This window comes from Camarhynchus parvulus, chromosome Z (assembly GCF_901933205.1).
Source record: "Camarhynchus parvulus chromosome Z, STF_HiC, whole genome shotgun sequence".
Classification (NCBI taxonomy): domain Eukaryota; kingdom Metazoa; phylum Chordata; class Aves; order Passeriformes; family Thraupidae; genus Camarhynchus; species Camarhynchus parvulus.
Genome location: NC_044601.1, coordinates 43359308 through 43383281, shown reverse-complemented (window position 1 = coordinate 43383281; position 23974 = coordinate 43359308). Strand labels below are relative to the sequence as shown.

The window sequence follows — 23974 nt, the reverse complement described above, 5'->3', positions numbered from 1 at the left end:
TGACAAGCCTTTTGGTAAAGAAATTTTCCTAACCTAGACCTTACCTGGAGCAACCTGAGGGCTGGCTCCTTTGATCCTACTGCTTGTTACCTGGGAGACCAGCCCCCACTTCACTACAGCCTCCTTTCAGGGGGTTGAATAGAGCAGTAGGGTCTCCACGGCTTCCTTTTCTCCAGGCTAACCAACACAATTTGTACCTGCTCAGGACCAAACTGTGCTGGGGATCATTCACCCCTCACACACATGGCACTGACAGTTACAGAGTCCAGGACAGGAATCAGAGAGAAGAAGATGTCTTGTTGATTTGAGGTGCAGATCTTTCTGCAAATAACTTTAACGTTGAAAGATGGGTTCACAAAAGGCATGCTCTTATACTCGCCAGTTCAATTCAGTCAAACAAGGCAAATAATGTATATTGAATATTTTTTTCTTACACTTACTGGAGATTAATGAATACAAAAACCAATATTTTTAAACACAAAACTCCTTTTTTGTCAATTTAAAAACATTATGGTATACTTCCTAACTCTTTCTTTCAGAATCTGTGATTTTAAGATATTTTGATCTCCAATTGATCATTTCCTTACTTCCCTTTGATATCTTCTTGTAAACTGAAGTACTCACTTCAGTTCACTTTCCCCCCCATCTTTTCACCTTCTCTATGTATTGTTCCACTTTTCTATTTGCTTTCATGTCTTCTTGTCTCTCCTGTCAAAATAGATACACAGAACATTGTGTGAGTACCATTTACAGGAGCAAAATATAGGCTCTTCAGAAACATTAAAGAAGCAAACTTTCAACACTTAGAGGAGCAACAGAAGAAAAATTTCATGCCAAAATGAGATTTTTAAAAACAATCCTCATGTTTAAATATATTCCATTTAAATATTTTTCTTCCAAAACCTTTCCAAGCAGATGTTTGAGAGCCATTTAGTGCTTGCACAAAGAACCTAATTATGGTGGAAGGCTTAGTGAGGGATTACAAAGGGTGGGCTTAGGGTGCTTTGCATCTATGTGGTGCCTCAATAGCATTTGCATCTCAGACTGGAATCAAAATGGCCTAATTCTGAGTATGGAACTGCCTGGGCAGACCTTCTGGAATAGTCACACCTGGGCCATCACGACAGCTTGAAAGCAAAATCATGAAGTTGCATTTATCTAAGCCACCTGCTTTGGAATGATCTCCTGGAGTAGGGTTGTACTTTCCAAAACTCAAGACCACTTGGGAAAAATGTTACCCTCTTTTTTAAAGTAAACCAGCAGAAAAATTATTCACCCAAGAAAGGACGGTGCTCACCAGGGTTCAAATTTATTTGTCCCTGACTTACCTTCACAAGCTGCCTTAACAGTACTTTTACTTACTGGTAAAAAATCAAAACAACAAACCTCATCTTGCCTTCTGTTTGAGCTTACCTAATATCAGCTAGATCTTGTGAAGTATTTCTTGCCAGGCTGAAGTCTTCCTTAGTACCAAGCTTCTTCACCTTCTCCCTGAGAAGTTAACCAGACTGGGTTTCTCATCATTACACCCTTTTGACCACCTCTCTGTTGTGTTCTCATGGCTTTTCTCTGCAGCCTTGCATTGGATTTAAGTGGCAAAGTCTTGTAAAGGGAGACAAGGTAGAACAACACAGCTGGCTTCTGTGAGAAGACACCAGAAAAGAAACACTGTTTCTTCCCTCCAGGGACCTGCCTGTGCTCAGCAACATCAATAGATGTGGCTGGCTCCTGCTTTTCTGCCATGACTACCCTACACTCCAGCAGGTGAACAAGGCTGTAGCAGCCAGACTGATGAGATGAGACTGGTATGGGATTTACCAAAGCCTTGGAGATTGGCCTGTGGGGCTGAGAACCCCACAGGACCATCATTCCCTGTCTACTTCAAATTGAATGTCCTTGGCTACACACCCCAGATGCCAAAACCATCCTTGTCAGTGTGGGCCCAGAACAGCAACAGAAGCCATAAACAGCAAGGACACGGAGTCTGCCGATGGTGTTACTGTAGCTAGTATGGACTATGGACTGTGCTGCATCTGTGTTTCACTGCGCTTGGTGCAGGAGGGCTGACACTGTTTGGGAGCACTTGGTTTATTGGGCTTGCACTTGGGCTTACACTTTGCTGCTTACCCATCACAGCTGTAACTGGATTGGACCTTCAGCACCCAACCCATGTGTATTGCTCTCTACTGAATGTTTTTTGGAAAGGACCTGTTGGCAAACTGATGCAGAGAGCAAAGTGTCAGTGAACTTTCCAAAGATGCTGTGATTATACCCCATGGGGTATTATTCCTGTGAGCTTTTAACAGGCAGTGCTGAAAGCCAAATGTTGCTACCTGCCATAAGGCCTGCACACCCTCATCCTACCAGCAGAGAATTCACTGGGGCCTGTCAGGAATGTCCAGTCCCAACTTCTGCCTCCCTTCCTGCTTGGAACTTTCATGGATGGTGAGGCACTGGCATAGGCTGTCTAAAGAAGTTGTTCTATCCCTGGAAGTGTTCAAGGCCAGGTGGGATAGAATTTCAAGCATCCTGCTGTAGAGTAAGGTATTCAGGCAGGGGAGTTGAAACTAGATAATCTTTATAGTCCCTTCCAACCCAAAGAAGTCTATGATTCTATGACGCTACATTGCCCCTCCACTGTCCATGCCCTAAGGCCACTGTGACCAAAACACTGAACTAGCTGCTCTGTGACATCAGCCCTGGTGCCAAAGGCACTGCATTAGTTGGTGGCTGCACTGAATGAGCCCTCACTCCTTGCAGCACATGCCAAGGCAGTGATGCATTTGCTGTGCCTCGTCCTACTGGCCATGTGTAGGTCTGTGCTCAGCACATGGCACACCTGTGGGTAAGTGGCCTCAGGCTCTTGGAGGTAGTTTGGACAACATTTGAGGGGTGTTCCCTGTCCCCTCTGGCCACACTACAGTTTTGTGAGCTCCATGCAGGAGCTTCAATTCCTTGACAGTGCGCAAGCTGCAGCACAACTTGTCTGTGGAGGCTCAAGAAGAAACAGGGGTGGACAGACAGACACATGCCCCATGGGATTCCCTGGCTCTGCTGTCCATGCAAACAATGCCACGTGGAGAGGGAAGCTGGCTGACCTTCAGCCTGAGCAGCAGCAAGCCATCAAGCAATGACTTTCTGTTTACAGAGGGACCTGTGGTCTCTGGCCCATGGCTGCTTCCTATGGCCCCATGGCTCATGACTATGACCCCATGGCTCCAGACTATGGTGAAGTGCACATCATTGGTGGCACAGATGTCCAGCCAGGAGCCTGGGCTGGGATTGTCAGCATCCAGGATCCTTGGGAACCAGGCACAGGGCACATCTGTGGAGGGTCCCTCATCAGCACAGAGTGGGTCCTCACAGCTGCCCACTGCTTCATCAACGCCAGGTAGGGAGTAGCAGGGAATGGGTCTATCTCCACTACACCAGCAGGTACCCTGTTGGCAGCACCATGGCCTACTCCCATCCTGTCTCCCTGCAGTATGCCCAATGTCTGTGCACTGCAGACCCCAGCTGAGTGACTACTCAAGAGAACACTCTGTGATCTTGCCACTGCTTCCTAGAAGCCTCTAAGTCAATGTTCTCGAAGCCTAAGTCATGCTAGGACAGTCATACACACTGCTTCGTTCGCTGACTTGCAAAGCAGAGGACAGGGAACTCCTGTGCTGCTGCAGCACATGGCTCTGCTCCCTCTCACCTCCTTCTCCATGTCCTTCTTAGGAACACCAGCACATGGCATGTAGTGGCTGGGGCTACCCGGTTGACTCAGCTGGGCCCTGAGGTGCAAGTGCGCCAGATTAAGCAGCTGCGGGTTCATGAACACTATATTCCTGGTGAGGAGAGGAACAACATTGCCTTGCTGAAATTGGACCAGCCTGTCGTGTGCAACCACTACGTACAGCTGGGCTGTGTGCCTGACACCACACTGAAAGTGTCGGAGCTGAAAGCCTGTTACATTGCTGGCTGGGGTACTACTACTACAAGAGGTGGGTTCCCAAAAGGGACACATGCCCTGAGGGCAAACTTGGCAGGCAAGGGAGATGAGTTGGGCTTCCCAACAGCAGAGGCCAAAGCCAGAGTCAGGCTGTAGGATGTCTGCCACTGGAGTGGTAGTCCTGGCCACTCCCCAAAGCCAGACAGAGGAGGGAAAGAAGAGAAACATGGTATTTGCCTAGGGAACCCCAGGGAAGCCCTAGGGAAGGGCTTCATCCCCCAACAAGAGAGGGGAATGGCCAAGGAACTGCTGTATGCTCATTTCTTTCTGTGCTCACAGCTCAAAGACCAAGTGATGTGCTGCAGGAGGCCAAGGTCCACCTCATTGATGTCCAGCTCTGTAACAGCAGCCTCTGGTACACAGGGGCCATCCACACTCAAAATCTGTGTGCTGGTTACTCAGTGGGTGGCATCGACCCCTGCCAGGTAGGAGTGTGAGACAAGCCACTCAGCCCCCAGCAGCATGGGCAGCTTCAGCAGCACCACCCCAACACAGCCCAGGGCCTGCTTTGCAGTCAGTCACTCACAGTCCCAGCTGCCCACCACTGTTAGGGCTTCCCTCCCCTTCCCCATTTGCAGGTCCTTGCCCAGTGCCCCCATTGTCCCAGGGGCATTACACCCAGAAAGCATATCTAGTGCTCTTGGCAGTCCAGAGGTCCAGATGCCAGCCCTGAAACATCCATGCTCTGCACACCCAGGATTACTGTGCAGAGACAAGAGACAGCCCTACCATACAAGCCCCTCACCCTGCTCCCAGCCAAGGTTCTGGAGGCTCCAGCATGTGGGCTGAGACTTTCTCTACCAGGAATGCAGCTCCGTCAAGGGCTGTGAGAGAGAAGGAGACAGCTCTAGTGCTAGCAGCAGCTACCCAATATTACCTTATTCCTCTCTTGCTCCACTGCAGGGTGACAGCGGTGGCCCTCTGGTGTGCAAAGATAACAATGCTGCCTTCTTCTGGCTCGTTGGTGTGGCCAGCTGGGTGAAAGGCTGTGCGGGAGCAAACCAGCCTGGCGTCTACACCTCCGTTCAGCACTTCTATGACTGGATCCTAGTCCAGATAGACCCGCAGACAGAGAGAAGGGCATCTAGACATTCTATGACTGCCCTACCCCCACCTCAGAAGCGAAGGCCAACACCAGGATCATCGGACAGGTTTAGCTCCTGCCCATTTTCACTCCAGAAGCTGGTGGAATTTTTTACTCAGGCGCAGGAGCTCCTTCAGGTCCTAAGGAGAAAACTGGCTAAAGAAGCAGGATGAACAGGATCCAGTGCAGGCTGCAGTGGACCATGACCATGACCATGACCATGACCATTTTCTTTTGGGGCAATGTCTGCTGATCCAAAGGCAGCCTCAGTGTCTAAGGCCTGCCCTATCCTGCTCGTGGCTTCTCCTCTGTGTGCATACAAATCCTGAATCTGAGTGACTTGTGGAAATAAAGTTGTCTGGTTTCACTGTTAATGGTGTTTTCAGTCCCATTCAGTCTCCCATGCCAGGCAAGGATTTCCACACCTGGTACATGCAAAATCAGGGTGAGGACAGACATCAGGCTCAACAGAAAATAACCAGTCCAAAGGACTGAAACTCTGCTTGGTCAGAGGAGAGGGCAAGGGTGCAGTAGAAGAAGGGAACACAGCTCACAGAGCAATGAGGGGCTTACAGATCCTAGAAACAGCACTTGGAAGTCTAAAGCGTCTTAGACTGCCTACTGGTGGGATAAGTGTGTTTTTGTGCATAGTGCACTACGGAAAAAGTGGACTCTTTCATGGAGACATGGTTCATAGAAAGACCCAAGCTTTGCACCAAGGACTGGTGCAAAGTCACCAGTCCAGTCACAGACAGAATATGGATAAATTTCACTTAATTTTTATACTGTTATTTGAGGAACATGCTGTGCTTATGGAGAGTGAAGGTGTGTTCATGTTTCACTAGAAAACATCCAATCCAGATCACCCGGAAAGGCAGAAAAGGACTGGACTGTGCTCATATTCATGGAAGGGGGTGGTTATGGATATTTGGGTGCTAGTAAAGGCATTGCTCTGTCTATGTCAACCTGGTCTGTTGTTCACAGTAACTGGGTAAGTTTCTGTTTCTGTGCCATTGTACCTGGCTCTTCGGAATGCACACAAGCACAGACACACAGTTTTGTCCTTTAGGAAGCAGAGCTATACCTAACAAATAGTTCAGAGCTATCAGCTACCACAGACACTACTCATCTCTGATGTTACTTCCAAATATGAATTATCATACCAGCCAGGCAAAGTTTATCCATCTCAAGAAGTCTCATTGTATATAAGCCAAGTTGAGAATTCCTTGTTATTGTTATGAAATGCAGAATGAGTAACAAATTGCCATTATTATGGTAATGATATCATAACTAGTGGTTCTTAAGTAAAATATTAACTCTGAGTAATAGAACTATAGGGCTGAATAGGGCTGAATTTTCATTGCTATTTGTTATCTATGCACTGAGAAAGAAAATTCCTTTAGGAAAATTATGACTAAGACCTTTTCAAGAGCTTGCATTTCTTAGCAGCTCTCGCCTTCCTTTCAAGTCTCATAAATACATGCAGTGTGAGTTGTGAAAAACACAATGACAATCAGTTTTCCTAAAGCAGACTGATATGATTGCTCTAACATTTTTATTGCAGTATAACGATGGAAAATTTCAAGCAGAAAAAAAATAAATCTAATAATCTATTCGGAGGAACCATAAGCCACCATTATCCAGCAGTATCACTGAGATGTCTGTATAATGCAAAATCCATAGCAGTAAGAGTGATGCCAGACTGCATTTTCCTTAAGAAACTGCATTTGCGCTATAAACTCTGCACATCTTTTTGAGGATATCTTATTACCACAGGAGATAATGATCTACACTTCACACCTTCTTCTTTTTTGAAATGATGCTAAACAGTAAGTTGCAGACTAAAACTACTAAGAAATCATTCACTTGCCAGCAATGATTGTTCCTTGCAGCTTGATGATTTTTGTGTGTTTCCTACAGTATATTTTCTTATATTATGTACTTATATAATGGCATTTCTGTTGGACATGAGGAACAATATGTAATTACATGCTCTTCTGTTGTAATTTGAACCCCTGGGCACTGTGTTAGTAATGATATTTTCTTTATGCGCTGTTCTTTTGTAGCTTTCTTCAAAATTAATTTCCCCAATTTCTTTAGGGAGTCTTACTTCAAGCATGGTCTCTACTAAATACTGTTAATTTAAACAACCAGACCTGAATCATAAGAAAGGTTAAAGAGGAAGCATGAGAGCAGTAAGATTTATTATTTTTTCTCTCACACTACATTTGCCTTCGCTCTTGGACAAGTCTCTCAACTGCCTTTCTAGGGTATTGTTATATATATACTTAGCAGGACAAAACACAGCTGCTGAGAATAAAATCCCAGCCAAAACTGAGACAAATGCAATACATTAACTACCTGTTCTTGCAACAGTGAACAGTGGGAATTCAGAACTGGAACTTAAACTAGGATTAATTTTAGGTGCAGAAGTACCATGTTTTAAAGAAAAAAATATGTGCAAAGAAATAAAACATGCTACATCCTTCAGTAACCCACACTGATAATAAACATGCTCAAAAACCAAGCAGTTTGAACCAGACTATTTCGTATCATGACATATTTGCAATCTGAGATGCCTACATACTTTCACTATATAACCAAGTATCAAAAGAGGCCTCTGAGTTTTACAGTGCTTTTGGTACATGCATGTAGCAAATGGCAAGGCTGAGGAGTAATGTGCTCTGTTGACATGTGAATGGTGATACAGAGCCAGAAAAATAAATACTTAAGAATAAAGACAGAGAGTAAGGAGATAAGAAATTCATAGTAAAACCAAGAACGAGATACTTTTTTAAGAAAAGTGTCTTATTTTTGAAATTACAAACTCTCATTTAGCACAGAACAAGACAATAACATGAAAAACATCCCTGGTTGAAATGTTGTACTGAAAAAGTATATTTAGCACTTGTGCACTGACACACACTTTCCTTTCTGAAATGTCCTGCTGTTCATGTTAGCATCTTTTTCTAAAAATACAGTGACCTTGTTTCCTTATTCATGGATCTTTACCACCAGTAGGATCCCATGGGGTATTCTACTGTCCAGTAATTAGTTTGAATGTCTTTGCACAGCGGTTCCAGGTATGGTCCCTGATGATTATCTTTTCTACTCCCATCTTCATAGAATCACAGAATTGACTAGGTTGGAAAAGACCTTTGAGATCATCATGACCTATGACCGAACACCACTTTGTCCACTAGACCACGGCACTGAGTGCCACATCCAGTCTTTCCTTAACACCTCCATGGACGGTGACTCCCCCACATCCCTGGGCAGCCCATTCCAATTCCCAATCACCCTTTCTGTGAATAAATGCCACCTAATGTCCTCCCTCCCTAACCTAAACCACCCCTGGCACAGTATAAGACTCTGTCCTGTGACCCTGGCACTGGTTGCCAGGGAAAAGAGCCCAACCCATGTCTGGCTACACCCTCCCTTCGGGGAATTGTAGAGAGGGATGAGGTCCCCCCCAAGCCCCCTAAACAACCACAGGTCTCACAGCTGCTTCTCATCGGACCTGTGCTCCAGAACCTTCACCAGCTTCATTGCCCTTCTCTGGATATGCTCCAGCACCTCAATGTCCTTCCTAAATTGAGGGGCCATGAATTGGACACAGGATTTGAGGTGTGGCCTCGTCAGTGCTGAGTACAGGGGGACAATCCCTGCCCTGCTCCTGCTGGCCACACTATTGCTGGCACAGGCCAGGATGCCATTAGCCTTCTTGGCCACCTGGGCACTGCTGGCTCATGTTCAGCTGCTGTCAGTCAGTATCCCCAGGTTCCTTTCTACCTGACCAGTGCCCAGCCACTCTGTCCCCAGCCTGGAGCTCTGCCCAGGGTTGTTGTGGCCAAAGTGCAAGACCTGGCACTTGGACTTGCTGAACCTCATACTGCTGGATTCAGCCCATTGATCCAGCCTGTCCAGGTCCTCCTGCAGAGCCCCACTATATGCCAGCAGATCAACACTCCCCTCCAACTTGGTGTCATCTGAATTTGCTTGTGGTGGACCCTAACAACTCAGCAGCTATGATATTGCAGCCTTCCTTATCAGAGGAGATGTGGTATCTTGTAATATTATCAAGGGGGGAACATTTTAAAACTAAAACGGGGTAGGTCTAGATGAGACATTAGGAAGAAATTCTTCACTGTGAGGCTGGTGAGACACTGGAACAGGTTGCCCAGAGAATCTGTGGATGTCCCATCCCTGGAAGTATTCAAGGCCGGGATGGATGAGCCTTTGAGCATCCTGGCCTAGTGGAAGTGGGGATGAACTAGATGGGTCCCTTCCAACACAAGCCATTTTATGATTCTATGAAAGTGATTAAAACTTTCAACATTTCGCATTTCCTTCTATCCAAATAGTACCAAATATTAAAATGTTTAAAAAAAATCTTTGCACACTTCTAGCAAAAGGGAATGACATTAGGGAAGAAGAATAGGTATTTGTTGTAATCTCACAATTTAAGCAATGTAATCTTTCCTACTTTTACTAATCCTGTTTCCAGGATGGAAATCTTGGCAAAAAGATAGAGAAGGATGTGGGCATTGGGGTTTAGGAGGTATAGGGAAAGGAGCAGGTAGGGAGTCAGGTGCTGCAGAGTGATTTCAGCCAATTTCAGCTCTTTGGGGACAAAAACCAAAGTGCCAGTACTGAAAAACAGGCTATCATTCCCCAGGGAATGGGTCTCTGGGGTGTAGCTGGACAAACTGCCTCCAGAGGGTCTTGGAATGGCATTGACTCAGCAGGGAGCTGAGGGAGTTGCAGGGAGGACAGGAACACCAAGAATGACTGAAGCAGTTGGTACTGGGAGGGCACTTGCCTGGGATAGAAGGGGGAACCCTCATGCTAAGGACCTGCACCCCTTTCAGGGACAGGGTGACATCTGTTGAGGGAACAGGGTTGGCAGGAGTGCTGGGCTCCCATGGCCCTGAGGGTCCCACCAAGCCCTGATCCCCCAAAAGTGGGGGTTGTGACAGCTCTGGGACTCCTGAAAAGCTCAGGAGCCCCCTCTCTGGTCCCAAAGAGGGGTATTCCAGACAGAGGGATGAGATATCACAGACCCAAGGGTCCTGATGAGCCCAGCTATCCCGCTCAAACCATTACCCTGGTTGTCCCATGGAGAGAGGGTGTCACTGCACCATGGTCTGAAGTAATGGCGGTGTGTCATTGTCCCTGAAGTCCCACCAAACCCAGCATCCACAGGAAGATGGTTCTTAAGGAGTGGAATGTTCAGGGCCATGCTGCTGCCATTCCACCACGAAAGGGCAGCAGTCAGCAAGCCAACACTTGTCCCTGCCCCAGCCACCATGTCCTGAAGGTGTGTCCAGGTCTGCAGGGAAGTAATCATTCCAGCCCTCTCCCAGACCAACTTGTGTCCATTTTCCCAAGCCTGCACATCCTTCCAGCCCAGCCTGGCATCTACCTTACAGCTCCAGATCAGGGAGCACCCACCCCATGCAGCCAGCATTGTGGTGTAGTGCAGCACTGTGTTGTAGTACAGGTCAGGATCCAGGCTTGTTCTCCCTCCACAACGAGTTATACTGTCTGTGTAAAAAAACAAACATAATAAACTAGACGAAAACAAGATGCATTCCCACACTGAGGAAACACTTCTCGCCCTCCAAGCTTCAGGGCTAGGATGAAGTCCCTCCTGTCCCCTGAGGTTCAGCCATAGTGGAAGGTCTCCCCAAAACCTCAGAAGTCCTTGAGGTGGCTGTAAAAATCCCACCTTCTGAGCTTGCCCTCACAGGTGAAGCCTTTGAAGTAGAACTTGCACAGCCCCTCTTTGAAGTCCACGTAGTCCGTGGGCCCATAGTCTTGGGGTCTGCAGCATCTAGACACCCATGGCCCTGTCAGCATCTGCAGCGCAGCCCTCAGCCCGACCCATCCGGGGCACCTGTTGCGTTCTGATGTAGGGAACTGCGAGGAGTTCTTTTAGTAATGGATTTTTGGAACTAAATTAAGCCAAACGAGGCAAACATTGTATCTGTAAACCGTTTACTGGAACAAAACCAAAAAGAACTGCCTAAATGAAAGACAAAAGAGAAGAGACAGAAGAGGAGGAAGGAAAACGGAGAAGGAACAGCGGAGCTGGGAGAGAGAGAAGACAGAGAGGAAAAGAGGGCATTACCCCGAGCAAGCCAGGGAAGGGCTTTCGGCGTCCAGGCGGCAGGGCTGTGCTGGGCCTGCCTGTGCAAGGGCCGGGCCGGAACGGGCGGGCGCGGCTCTCAGGAGGCGCAGCTCTGGCGGCACCGGGCAGCAGAGATGGAGTTGCTCAGAGACACAGGGAGGCAGAGCACACGCGAGGCGAGCAAGAGCCGGCGAAGGCAGGAGAGCCAAAAGGCAGGCTTGGGGCCAGGGCAAAAAGCGTAAGACTCAAAAAGCCCCCACTCAAAAGCAAGTTTCGAAAAGAAACCGAGCCTCAAAAACAAAAGCACAAGTCTCAAAAAAGCCCCAAGCTAAAACCACACAGAGCAAGTTTCGAAAAGGCTCGGGCGCTTGTTACGCAAGTACTTTTCATGGCCCTGGTCCCTCTCCAAGCCTGCCTGCCAGCAGGAGAGTGCTGGGTCAGTCCAGCATTTCCCCACCCGAGGTAAGCAGTCCGTCTGCGGAGGTCAGCGTCCCCTCTGCCTGTCCCATGTGAGGCGTTACCAGGCAGAGTCCTTCCAGAGACAGGGCTTCTCCTACTCGCCTCCTGCACGTGCACACGTGCAACCCCTCCCCCATCTGCCTCTGACATCCATCATTGACGCGTAACAGAACTAAACTGGCTCCTCACAGCACCCACGATGTCATGTTCTGTGTTCTGTCTTTTGATTAAAAGGCAACAGCTCTCGATATGTGTATTTCTGTCTGTTCATTCAAAGCCTTTGTGACCTCTGTTCTGCGTTAGGACTCCACTAGTGTTACTGTGCAACTAACAGCTTCAGCAGTCAATGGAGTAAATTTACACTATAGTTTGCACTGCAGGACTTAATTTTTAATTGCTTTAAAAATATTAAGCTTTTTGTTCTGGAAAGTTCTTTGTTATGTGGTCTCGGGATGTGTTATGTGTTCTCGGGATCCCAACTGGGGATTCTCAATGCTCTCTATTCTTGTGAGAAATGTCTTTAAACCCCACTGATAAGATGTCCCTTTCCACTCAAATTCTACCATGGTACGGTGATGGCCTACTGCCCTCCAATTAGTATCCAGTTCTGGCAATGGTGACCATGAGCTACTTTCCTTACTGTGATTTCTTTAGGCTAAGCAGTGAGAGGGATTTTTCTTCCAGTGTTTTTCTTGGATGCAAACTTTCAATGCACAAATTTCAACATGCCTTCAAATTCTCAGAAGCTGACTTTGCAATTTGTAATTATACTGTTTAATGTAGGGGCTGGGCAGAATCAAATGTTTACAGTAAAATAGATAGAATGTCCAAAAGAGTTTACATTATGGCTTGCTTCATATGTCACCCTTAAACTTTACTTGCTGTACTGTTTTATCCCCTTACAGGGCCATTAAGAAGTGTGGTTAAAAATGGTTTTCTGTTCCTACTCTGTTAGATGTAAGTGAATATTTATCCATTATTTTTCTAATCATAATGCTGATAAACAAATATAGTATCAGATTTATAAATAAAGACAACAGTTAACTAAATTACAATAAGATATCACAGGTGCAATTACAGAAAATTCAAATAACTGAAGCAAAAGCATAAACACAAATAAGATCTAAGCAGTCCAATGGCTAATACTAATAAATAAAGAAAAAAAAAAGCCAACTATTTCAACAGAATTATTTGAAATATTGATCAAGATGCTAAACAGCATTGATTTAAATCCAATTCCAAATTGGAATTCCAATTTGGCATTCCAAATGTGCTCTTCAGAAAGAAAACCTGTTATGATTTTTACATTTCAGAAAAAAAAAGACAGGGCAATTATGCTTCATTCAAGTGGGACAGTCAAATCTTGGGAAAAGTCTATACTCCTTTTGTCATCAGGAACAATCTAACACAGTTACATTCCTTCCACCAGCTGCACTCCACGGCACTTTTATTGATGTCATGCACACATGGCAGTGAAAACACTAAGCAGTCCAGCAATTTAAAGAGTTATATTTAATAAATGATTTATAAATGGTTTACAGGTTGAAGGTGAGAATTAACCTTTTTGAGTCTTGTAGCATTTTGGCCACTGACCTTACGTAGAGCCAAAATGTCACTGAGTCCATTCAAAAACACTGTTCTCTGCTGTAAGTCTGCCCATGACAAATGGACCTGCAGCAGACAGGTCAGCTACAGACTGTTCAATTAGAGTACATACCAGCTTCTTCTCTCACACTTAGGGATGTTTCTTCATGTTGCTCTTATCCCTGCTGGCAATTTGTCTAAACTAGGAAGCCTTGCCTGTTACAGACGTCCAGGCGTGAGTTTTGCTTCTGCTCCTTCATAGTGTGGTGTGCAGGTATGTCCCTGCTTCTTCCTTTGCAAGCCTGACAAACTCCTCCTGACCTCCCTTGTCTTTCTGTCTTGTTGTTTATCCAACTTATGTCTCTCTTTTCCAGGGGGAACACATGACCACACATCAGCTCGGCCACTGGAAATGTCCTGCACAAAGATTACCAAAGATCAGGTCCTTCATCTACAAGCATTTACTGCCTGCCTTTTGATTCTTGCTCCTGGGAGGCAGAAAACCCGAAACAGGATATATTGTATGCTAGCCAGTTTGGGGGTTGTAAATGTCTTAATTCAAATACAGAATGCACATTAAATGATGTTTCCAGGGCAACACTGTTACTGCTCCATCAAAATAAAAAGAAAAACCTGAATGTTTTTTGTTTTTAGGTATTTGGATTTTCCAAACTTGGCAAGTTTGGCAACAGTTTTCTGGCCACACCAAGTGTTTTTTTAAATATTTCACTAGTTTTTTCATTTTTTAAACTAGATTTTCAGCTTTTTGTAAAGAAATCAATGGAACTGCAACAGTTAATGGCACCAAAAAACAATCCCTTTCTTTTAAAATATAGACTAATGTCTCACAGTTTTTCTTCCTTCCCTCTGCATTTTGGCAGAAGTCTCTTCAGATGGTACAGTATGCTTTTACAGGACTTCAGTGTGCTGGAATGAGGCTGTTAGGAATGGAGAAAACATTCTATTCGTTCTCCTATCCATCCATCCATCCATCCATCCATCCATCCATCCATCCATCCATCCCTCCCTTGGGTCATTCGCCTATTAGCCTACTTTTAGATCTCCAGTTGCAAGTTTGAGCATACACTATTACTCAGAAGTGGCTGACCTTTAAGAAGCTGAAAGAAAAGTAATTTAAATCAGCCAACAAAACTTGAATTTGGCACTTAATGAACCATTGTGCTTCTGCTTCTCAGTAAATTCATAGATCAGAGCTTGTTTGTATTTACCAGATGCCATGCTGGTGCCTTAGCAGCAGTATAAAGATATCACAATACGCGGTGATAAGTACTATGTGGGATCTCATTAGGCAGAACAAGAGACAGGGACATTGCATCATCCCTAAGCAACCTGGTCCCCCAGGGGGGTCACAGGTCAAAGTGAACTCTGCTCACTCTGCTGTGTTGCAGGGACTTGGGTGAATGGAAGACAGCAATGTCACAGCATTGACAGTGACATCAGCTTCAGAAGAGGCACGCCATGCTTAGCAGGCAGTGAAGAAGAGCAGAAGTTCTGCTGGATGGCTGCAGTCCTAGACACAGTATAGGGCCACCAGTGTCTTTTTAAATTTATTTTAATTCAGATAAGCATTACTTCTTGTATGTGTCTGATTTGCCTCGATTTTTAGAAGATGCTTTCCTTCCCAGGCTTCCAGGGTTTCTGGAGTCTGGGCATTGTCTTTTCCCCTCTTCTAGCACTGGCTGTGCTCCCTCTCTTGTGGCTGTTGTCCTGTCATGATGCTTCTGCCCCCTGAGCAGACAGCTAGGATGCTTCCTGTCCCTTTAAGTGGTCCCCTGCACAGTGAGTTTCGAGGATTCTTTAGTGATATTACACTTAAAATCTTCTAGTAGACTGGTGGTTTTTACTTTTAAACATGCTTCAACTGTACTTGTCAGTTGCTGTTCCCACTTGCAGCACAAAGTAAGATGATATGTATTTGGTGAGATGACAGTATGCAGCATTTGTCATTTTGCATTTTCCTTTAGACATCTCTCTTCTGCGTGCTTTTAAAAAGACTGAGAAACCCTCCCATTCCTTCCCTTTCTCTCTGCCTTAGAAAATATATTTGCATTAAGTACAATTAAGGTCTGACTGACTCCCTCAAAAGAGGAACACATCTTTAGGAATGTAGTTTAAATACTTCACATGTCAGAGGCACATTAACTGTGGTTTATGATCATTTAATGGAATTTGTCTTCTTCATGCAGGGGTTTACCATAGACACTTCAGGTAAAATATAGAAAGACAGTGTTAGTCAGAATTTACAGAATTCACAGAATGACTAGGTTGGAAAAGACCTTAAAGATCATCGAGTCCAACCCGTCCCTGAACACCTCAACTAAACCATGGCAGCGAGTGTCACATCCAGTCTTTTCTTAAACACATCCAGGGATGGTGACTCCACCACCTCCATGGGCAGACGACTCCAGTACTTTATCACTCTTTCTGCAAAAAACTTCCTAATATCCAACCTGTATTTCCCTTGGTGCAGTTTGAGACTGTGTCCTCTGGTTCTGACAGTTGTTCCCTGGAGAAAGAGACCAACCCCCCTGACTACAACCACCTTTCAGGAAGTTGTAGAGAGTGATAAGGTCACCCAAGTCTCCTTTTCTCCAGGCTAAACACCCCCAGCTCCTTCAGTTGCTCCTCACAGGGCTTGTGTCCCAAGGCCCTCATCAGCCTTGTTGCCTCCTCTGGACAATTTTTTCATTTACGTCCACTATGAGGACATTGGGGGAAAACCCCCAAAAGAAGTCAGTAAATTACAATTGATGAACTGTGCGTTGCAACAATTAGACTTCTAAGTCTTTATATAAAGGAGCTCGTGTGTGATTTTTGGCTCTGATTCAGAGGAGCTGAGCCCAGAAAGCAGTATTATGATCATCTAATCTGAACCCCAGAATCGCAAAAGCCATAGAACTTTCTCTCATAGGTCCTGAACACATTAAGTTTTACATAAATTGCTCCAGCTTTTCTTTCCATGTTTGGCACAGCAACTGTGACATCTGAAGGACCGATGGTACCCTTAGGTAGTACCACAACTCAGTGACTTGCAGTAGTAAACTTGTGGAAGGACACATAAGGCTGTGAATTAGGTGCCTGTTTGGGTACTGTACTTAAACCTCTAAAAAAGCCTCACAAGTTTGAAGTGGTCTGTCTTACTTCACTTAGTTTCATTTGCTCCTCACTATTATGAAATGATCTTAAGAGGAGAGAGATGACAATACAGACAAGATTTGGGTAGGAGCTGTCCACCCAGGTGGAGCACAGAGCAATGAGGTAGTGCTGACCATGTGAATCAGACACAGCCTTTTGCACAAGCTTTACAAAACTCTAGGCTTTCTGAGCTCACTCCCACCCCAAAATTAGGAAGATGATCTGGATTGTCTCATCTGTTTCCCCTTGTTGTGCTAATGGAGGGCACTAATGTCACATCGGTCTCTGCTGGGCTGCACGATGATCACTATCCTGCCGATCCTCAGCCGTCCCAGTAATGGCCCAGGTAATTGTGCTACTGTTTGCCATGCCCTGGGCTGGGGAACTTTTCTTTGGATGAAAGGTGAAAAAGGTCTCTCAGATATCTAAGATAGGCCTCATGTTAGCACATCTTGGTGTCATCAGAAAAGCAACATGGCCAAGAGCAATGTAACGTGAGTGATGTGAAATAAGATCAGGAGCTAATTTCAAACAAAATAAACAAAAAAGAGAGGCAAAGCCTGAGGAAATACTATTTGTAGGAAAAGGCAAGTTTTTGAAATTTACGAAGTATCCATGGATATATTTTCAGTTCATGTGAATGAATGTTACTTAACAATTCATATTTCAGAAAACTGAGTATGTGTTGAATAATAGCTCTTAGCATATTGCATCAAGCAACATTTTATTGAGATAACTGACTTTTCTATGAACTTTTTTCCTGAATTTGAGAACATTAAAAATTACTCAATTTGTGTGTGTTCCTAAAGTAGATCTCAAAGTCTTCCTTTCTCCTTTCCATTCTTCTCTAGGTTGTATATGGTTTCCCACAGCTGAAAATACAAGATGCAAAAAGCAGAACTGCTGCAGTATTTTCTTTTGGTTGGCCTCTTCATTTTCAAAGCACACTGAACTTGTGGTTTGGGCATTTTTTTTTAATTACAAAGATTTTAAACATTCGAAAGTATGCATGTTGCACCTTTTATCTAAGTACAATTTGGTGTGTATATTAGTTTTAGGTGCTTGCTGGCAGTCTACAGGCACACTGAAACACTGTGAACCGTGTCATTCATTGTAGATAATACAAACAGGACCTGTGAGTTACACAGTGAGAGGTATACAGATATTCAGATACATATATTGATATTTGTGTATTTATGTATAAGCAGCACAGTTGTAGCAATTTGTAATTATATTCCCTGTGTTTACTGCAGCAGATCTACCTTCCTAAAGAACAACCCTTTTCTTACACCGTATGAAGAGAGCAGCCACCAGCAAGGGCAGGTGACTCGCTCCCCCCAGGGCAGTGCCAATTTTCTAAGCCCGTGCCAATTTTCTAAGCCCATGCCACCCCCAGGCCGACCGCGGCCGCCCATGACCCGCCCGTCTCACCGGTCCTTCCGACCTCGCCGAGGGACGTGGGCCACAGCAGCAAGTCCCCTTCCAGTAATGTACTGCAAGTCGTCGGGCAGGCGGCTGGTCACCTCCAGGCCAGCGTCCAGCTTCTCCTTGTTGGCCTTGGTCAGTCTCTTGATCTTTACGAGGAGGTCGGGGCGGCCGTAGCGAAAATGCGGGTTCCAGAAGTGGTGCAGGGGCCCATCAGCATAGCTGGTATCGCCCCCCGCCGTGGCCGGCCTCGGCCTAGACCCGACCGTGCTGCTGGCCGGACTCACCGTCAGCTTGTGGAACCCGTACAGGTTGAGCTGGCGGACGATGCTGCCGAAGTTCTTGGTTTTGAAGAGCTCCTCCTCCCCGGCGGCGCTGAGCCCCACGCCCAGCAGCTCCTGCTCGAAGAGCCCTTGGTCGATGAACAGGCCTTCGCCGCGGGGGTCCCAGCGCACCGAGCGGACGCACGGGCTGTTGACCAGCAGCCACAGCTTCATGGGGAAGGTGCAGGGCCGGGGGATGACAGGGCGGGAGCGGGGCCAGAGGGCGGCGGAGGAGGGGCGGAAACCAGCCGGCAGCGGCGGCTTCGCCATCGCGCCGGGCGGCAACTGTCGCGACACGCGGCAGCGCGCGCTAACGCCCGCCGCCCACAACGGCAGCCGCGCGAGGGCGGCGCTGCCGCCGTCGAGCGCTCACACGCGCCCGACGCAAGACGCAGCGCTCGGCGCGGCCCGCGGGGCCCCTCAGCCTCGCGAGCCTCGGCCCCGGAGCGCGGCGCGCTGCCCACAGCAGCCCGGGGCCTGCGAGCCCTCCCGTGCCCTTAGTGCCCCCAGGCCAGACCCCACTGCCCTCCGCGCCACAGAAAGAATACAACTCCCTAGCACTGTAATTTCAGTATTAGAAAGCAGGCATTACTTTATTTCAGCGCTGGGTGGCCGGGGGGGGGGGGGGGGGGACGGACCACTCCTCCTAACACACGCCAGCACAGTTTTCCAGAATTCTCGTCCCCCTTATTAAGCTGTACACTTTATAGTTTGGGCATGCGTACACAGTTTGGCGAACAGTCTCAAGAGGGTCTTTGGTGGTTATTTGGGGAGTTGCTCCCGCCTTACTTTATCCTTTCATGGCCACAAGTTCACCTGAGGACATGACTTATGAATTGGCTCACAGTCTGGTGTCTTGGTTGAGCAACTTCTTTCCTTGGTAAGAAAACTTTTTTTACGGTTTATGAAACTTTAAACAACGGGTCTCAGTTTCTCGTCACAACTGAGATACTGCAAACAATATGCTTTTTGAGTATTTACATCATCAGTTTCCTCATGTCCCCTCAGTGTCCCCAGCCCACACTGTAATGTCCTCAGTCCTCTGCCTCTGCCATCCCTCAGCCCTCCAGCCTCTGCCATCCCCCTCAGCCACCCCAGAGCCCTCATGCCCACAACCTCCTCTCATCCCCTCAGCCCCGCCTTCCCCTCAGCTGCCCCCAGCCCCCTCGGCCTCCTGTCCCTTCAGGGACTCCCCAGTTCCTTCAGACCTGACATCCCTGAGGAGGCCAGTGCTGGTGCCACCAGCAGCTCCCAGTGTTCCTCAATGTTCACTCATTGTTGTGAGTGACGCAGCTGAGGGGATAACACAGGGTGGATGGGGGGCCAGGTGGGAAGGGGTTCAGGGGACATGAAGAACAGCCCTGGTGATGGTGAGAGGGCATCCCTGCCTGGGCCATGGGCATGACAGACTGGCTGTACTCACTCTGGGGAGGCGCTTGGGCACTGCCTGGATCAATGGTAGCACAGACCATCAACCACTCCTCAGACCCAAAGGTCAGCTATGCCATGTGCATCAGAGCATCGCCTCTATCTCAGGAACCCATATTGAGCAGTGCAGGTCAGTGACTGCAGATCTTCAGTAGCAGCAGTAAAAAAATAATGAGGAATGTTTCATGGCAGAACAAAGGGAATAGGAGTGATGTAGTCACCCTAAAATGGGGTAAGGGACTTCTGCAAAAGCCTCAGAGACATTTTGTGCTCTTAACTCAGAAAGTGAAAGGGAATGGTGAAACATAAACCAGAAGCTGGTTGCAATGTCCTGGGCACAGTTACGTTAATAAAATGCAACACAATGGCTGGAATGTGATATGGATGACTAATTGCCCCGTTACAATGTGGTATCTACTTGCTAGGTGCTGCATATTTATCAGAAACTACTCAGGACCCACAATTATGAAGTGCTGAAGAAAGGCTCATAGACCCACATTTTAATGTAATTGCTGTGTGTTGATAATCAGAATCTGATTTTATGCCTTAATCCTTTAAAAGGTCCTTAAATTATTTTCTTTTGTAGTTGTTTTTTGGGTTTTTTGTATGCATGCATGCATGCTGACTAATGCATGCTCGTTCTATAATATGGGGTATGAAGGAGACTGATTTTCAGTCAGCAGTACATCAGGGAGAGACAGTTCAGCCGTTATTTGTCAAAAGAGAAACAGTCTTTTGTAATATGGGGCAATCTCTGGCTGAAATTCAATAGAACCAGATTATCTAGCCAAGAAGCTACTGAAGAGTAAAGGGATTAATCCTTTGGTGCAGTATTGTGTAGACTTTAGGATCACTGTCATTGCAGATTGCTTTTCCAGCAAAAGAGGCTATGTGCAAAATAACGAAGGATGGAGACAGCACTCCCTCTGTCACTTGCAAATATTGTGGTTTTCTGCTCCATTTAACCTTAGCTATGGATACTTGTGCCAGCTGTGTGATTCAGGCTTATAGAAAAATACTTACCCAGCAGTCTGTCTGGGCCAGCACTTTTACTCTTGTCCTGAAAAAACGAATTGTTCCTTGGATTCACAGTAGGAAAATCAGCCAAACCTGAAAAAATGTTACTGACTGCTGACTTCAGTCAAGGTTGCAGCCAAAAAGAGAGAGGGTTGATGTTGAATAAACTCACAGACCAATGCTGGATGAACCATATATGATGGTTTTGCCTGCACTTGTGGAGCAAGTAGTACCGTGGCTCTGCAGCTGGCAGGAGTGAAGTGGAGCAGCAGCCAAGACTAGCTGTGGCAATTAAATATTACTAGAAATAGTTGCTCTTATGTTACAAAGCAGGTGGTCTGGCACTGGGCCAGCAGAGCTACAGCTTTGCTGTCTTCCCCCTAAACCGTATCATATAGCTGCTTGCAATTCACTGTCCAGCCAGTCACCTCTGTGAAGTTGATCAGAGAGAAAGGTTCCACTTGTTTTGTAAGAAATAGGCCCAACAAATTGTCAGAGGTCACAAAACGCTATTTTGTCACGCTGGAGTTCTCACATATGAGGGCTTTTTATCTTTAGCAAAATACTCAAATAAAATAAGTGAACCAAGCAAACTCAGTCTGCTCAGGCACAAGCTCATATTTTCAAAGGCATTGAAGCATCCAATGCAATAGTCTGGAAGCAATGTCTGAGACTTTTTCTAATGGCAAACCAAAAATCCGTGATTTGCAAACTGTCTCAAACAAATTGCTGTTTACTCAGGCAAAAGCCTGAAAACTGATTGCACATTCCTGTGGTATAGCTATATTCAGATTTACTTGTGGGGGTCATTTATCACCTCAGCTAAAGCTGTAGAATCAGAGCAGATGCCTGGAATTCTAAAGTCGGATTAGCTTTACTTATACCATATTTCACAGCCTTTAAGCAGTTCTTTCTTCCCATGTGCCCTGCTACCCTTTCCTTGTCATTTCACAAGCAAAATCAGTCACTGGTCTAATGGCAGAAGGGTCCCAAAACCAACCTTCTTACTATAATGAGTAGTAAGTCATAGCTGTGCCATCCCTCAGTTTCTTCTATGAGACAGGGGTGGTGGCATTTTCTTATTTATGAAGGCAGTTGAGCATAGGAGGAGGTGGAAATACTCAGATGTTATGAGACTGCACAAGAATATTTTCTTGCTGCCATACCAGACAGAGTCTACATTTCAGGAGTCTGCAAAACTCTGAAAATCCCTTACTTCCATGAAGAACTTCCACTCTGAAAATCTTTGTGGTTAGCCACATTTGCTCTAGATGAGATAAAACTTGATAAAGCTACGGTCATGTTTAAGAGGTCATGTTAATGCCTGGAGGAATCTAGAGGTTCTGGATAAGGCTTTGATCTATCTAATTTTCATCAAGGATTGCAAGATGTGGTTACACAAAAGCCTTGCAATGAGGTTGTCCTTGGCACAGTTAGCCCAAGCCACACTCAGAGCACATACGAGAGCTGCATGCCCATCCTGCTGCTCTGCCTGTGCTGCTCACACATCTCTTATGACCCCTGCTCATTGGCCTTATTGGATCCAAATTTCCCCAGACCACTGCCTTCTGGAGAGAAAGGGGCAGGTTCATCAGTACTGGAAATGCTGGTATAAAATTGATTATGACAATAGGGAAAACAAGAGTGGAGTTCCTTATCTCTCCTATATCTTTGTCATTCTCTCTTTGTCCCACGTCAGGTGCCTGCAGTAAGGATGTCAAAGAACTGTAACAAAGGTGTTGCCAGAGGTCTTGTGCAGTGTGATGCTCCCAAAATACCTCTGCTGGGCTTGCAGGCTCTGGACATCTAAGAACAAGTGACAGGGATTGCCAAAAGCAAAGGCACCCCTGAAACTTTCAGTGTTCCTGAATTAAGTACTTTAGATGAATACAGAGCAGGTATTTGTGAGTCTAGACTGCTGTTTGCTGTGAGAAATTAAACCCTCCTGAGATGTCAGCACTGATCATTTTTGCATCCTTTGGAAACTTTCTTGTTTTAAGCAATTAAACACCAGTACTTTCATACTGTTCTTAGTATACTTCTTTATGAGTAGCCTGAGTACTCCTAAATGTGTGAGCTACTGAGATACCACATTCACCTCTGTTCCAGCACTGACATAGTCCTGCTGCCTGTGATGAATGAGAGGGCAAGAGCCCAGGCAAGTCCTGCCTTTGATGCAGATTTCTGAGAGTGGCTGTTTGAGGCGGCCTATGCCAGATTGCTCTCACTCACAAGTTCTTAATAATGGTTGATTAGGCCTATTACAAGGTGAATTTATTGAATTAACAAAATTAACAGACATAAGACTTTATACAGACTACTTGCTACACAGGAATAAAACAAAAAGAACTACTAGTAGATAAAATACAGTGCATGATAAGGGTACCAATATTTACAGCTAGCAAAGAAATACTATAGATTAGGATTCAATGCAATTTACCACTGAGGTGGTGATGGAGTACACTAGAATTCTTTCACTCACTTCCCAGGAAAGTATCCAGCAAATCTGCATCCAAACTCTGCTTAGAGGTCCCACATGTTTCCAGGGTGTGTGTAGGAGGTTTCTGCCTCCATGAAAGTTTGTGTAGCTTTTATAATTTATAAAGTAGTGTCTCTCAGTCAGGAATTTCCAGCTTATCTCCCCACATGTGTTCTCAAACTCAGGTGTTTATTGGGAGTTCTACCCCTGGTGCCACAGAGAGAAATAACTCACTTGCAAGTGACAACTTACAAGTCAGAGAGCTGGCCTGGGTCATCTCATCATGCCGTGTGGGGGGGGAGAATGTCCAGAGCTATTGCATCAGAGCTGTTGCACCAGCTGATTAACAGAGCAGAAAAGCTCTTCTGTGGTAGGGGGATGTCCTGCCACAGTGCCATCTCCTTTATTCCTCATAAATTCCCTCTCAAATTGCACATCAGTGCATGCTCTAATCCTCATCAATACTGCTCTTCTTCAAAACCTGTGGGTGTCCACAGTTTTCCACAGGCAGTTAAAAAAATGTCCAAATAGCCAATCTGAAGTTTCATACTAAAGTGGTATCATCAGACCCACTTTGAGAGCAAAGCAAGCTCTCAAAGCTTTGAGAGCAAGCAAACCCTATATATATTCCCTGGTAGGTCACAAGGCAAATGTCCATAATAAGGGGTAGTCATTTACCTCAAACACAGTTTTGGAAGAACTAGAAATAGCCCAAAAGACTCAAGTATCTGATGCTTGAATAGAAAAGAAGCAAGCAGGATTCCATCTAGCTGCCTTGGTGAGCAGTATCTGTTCTTAAAAGCCTATTCTTTTCAAGCCACAGTAGATAAGAAACCAATTAATGAGTTGATTCCTGGTTCTTTTTCCATTGGGAGCATCTGATTCATTG

The 23974-nt window shown here is 45.9% G+C and overlaps 1 protein-coding gene across 1 annotated transcript; it reads left to right on the top strand.

Moving 5' to 3' along the window:
- The first annotated feature begins 2777 nt into the window (after positions 1-2777).
- On the top strand, positions 2778-5254 carry LOC115915546 (acrosin-like). The gene is made up of 5 exons (XM_030969020.1): positions 2778-2845; positions 3149-3391; positions 3724-3989; positions 4277-4422; positions 4901-5254. Exons 1-5 carry the CDS (start codon positions 2778-2780, stop codon positions 5252-5254), a joined length of 1077 nt encoding a protein of 358 aa, XP_030824880.1.
- The last annotated feature ends 18720 nt before the right edge of the window (positions 5255-23974 follow it).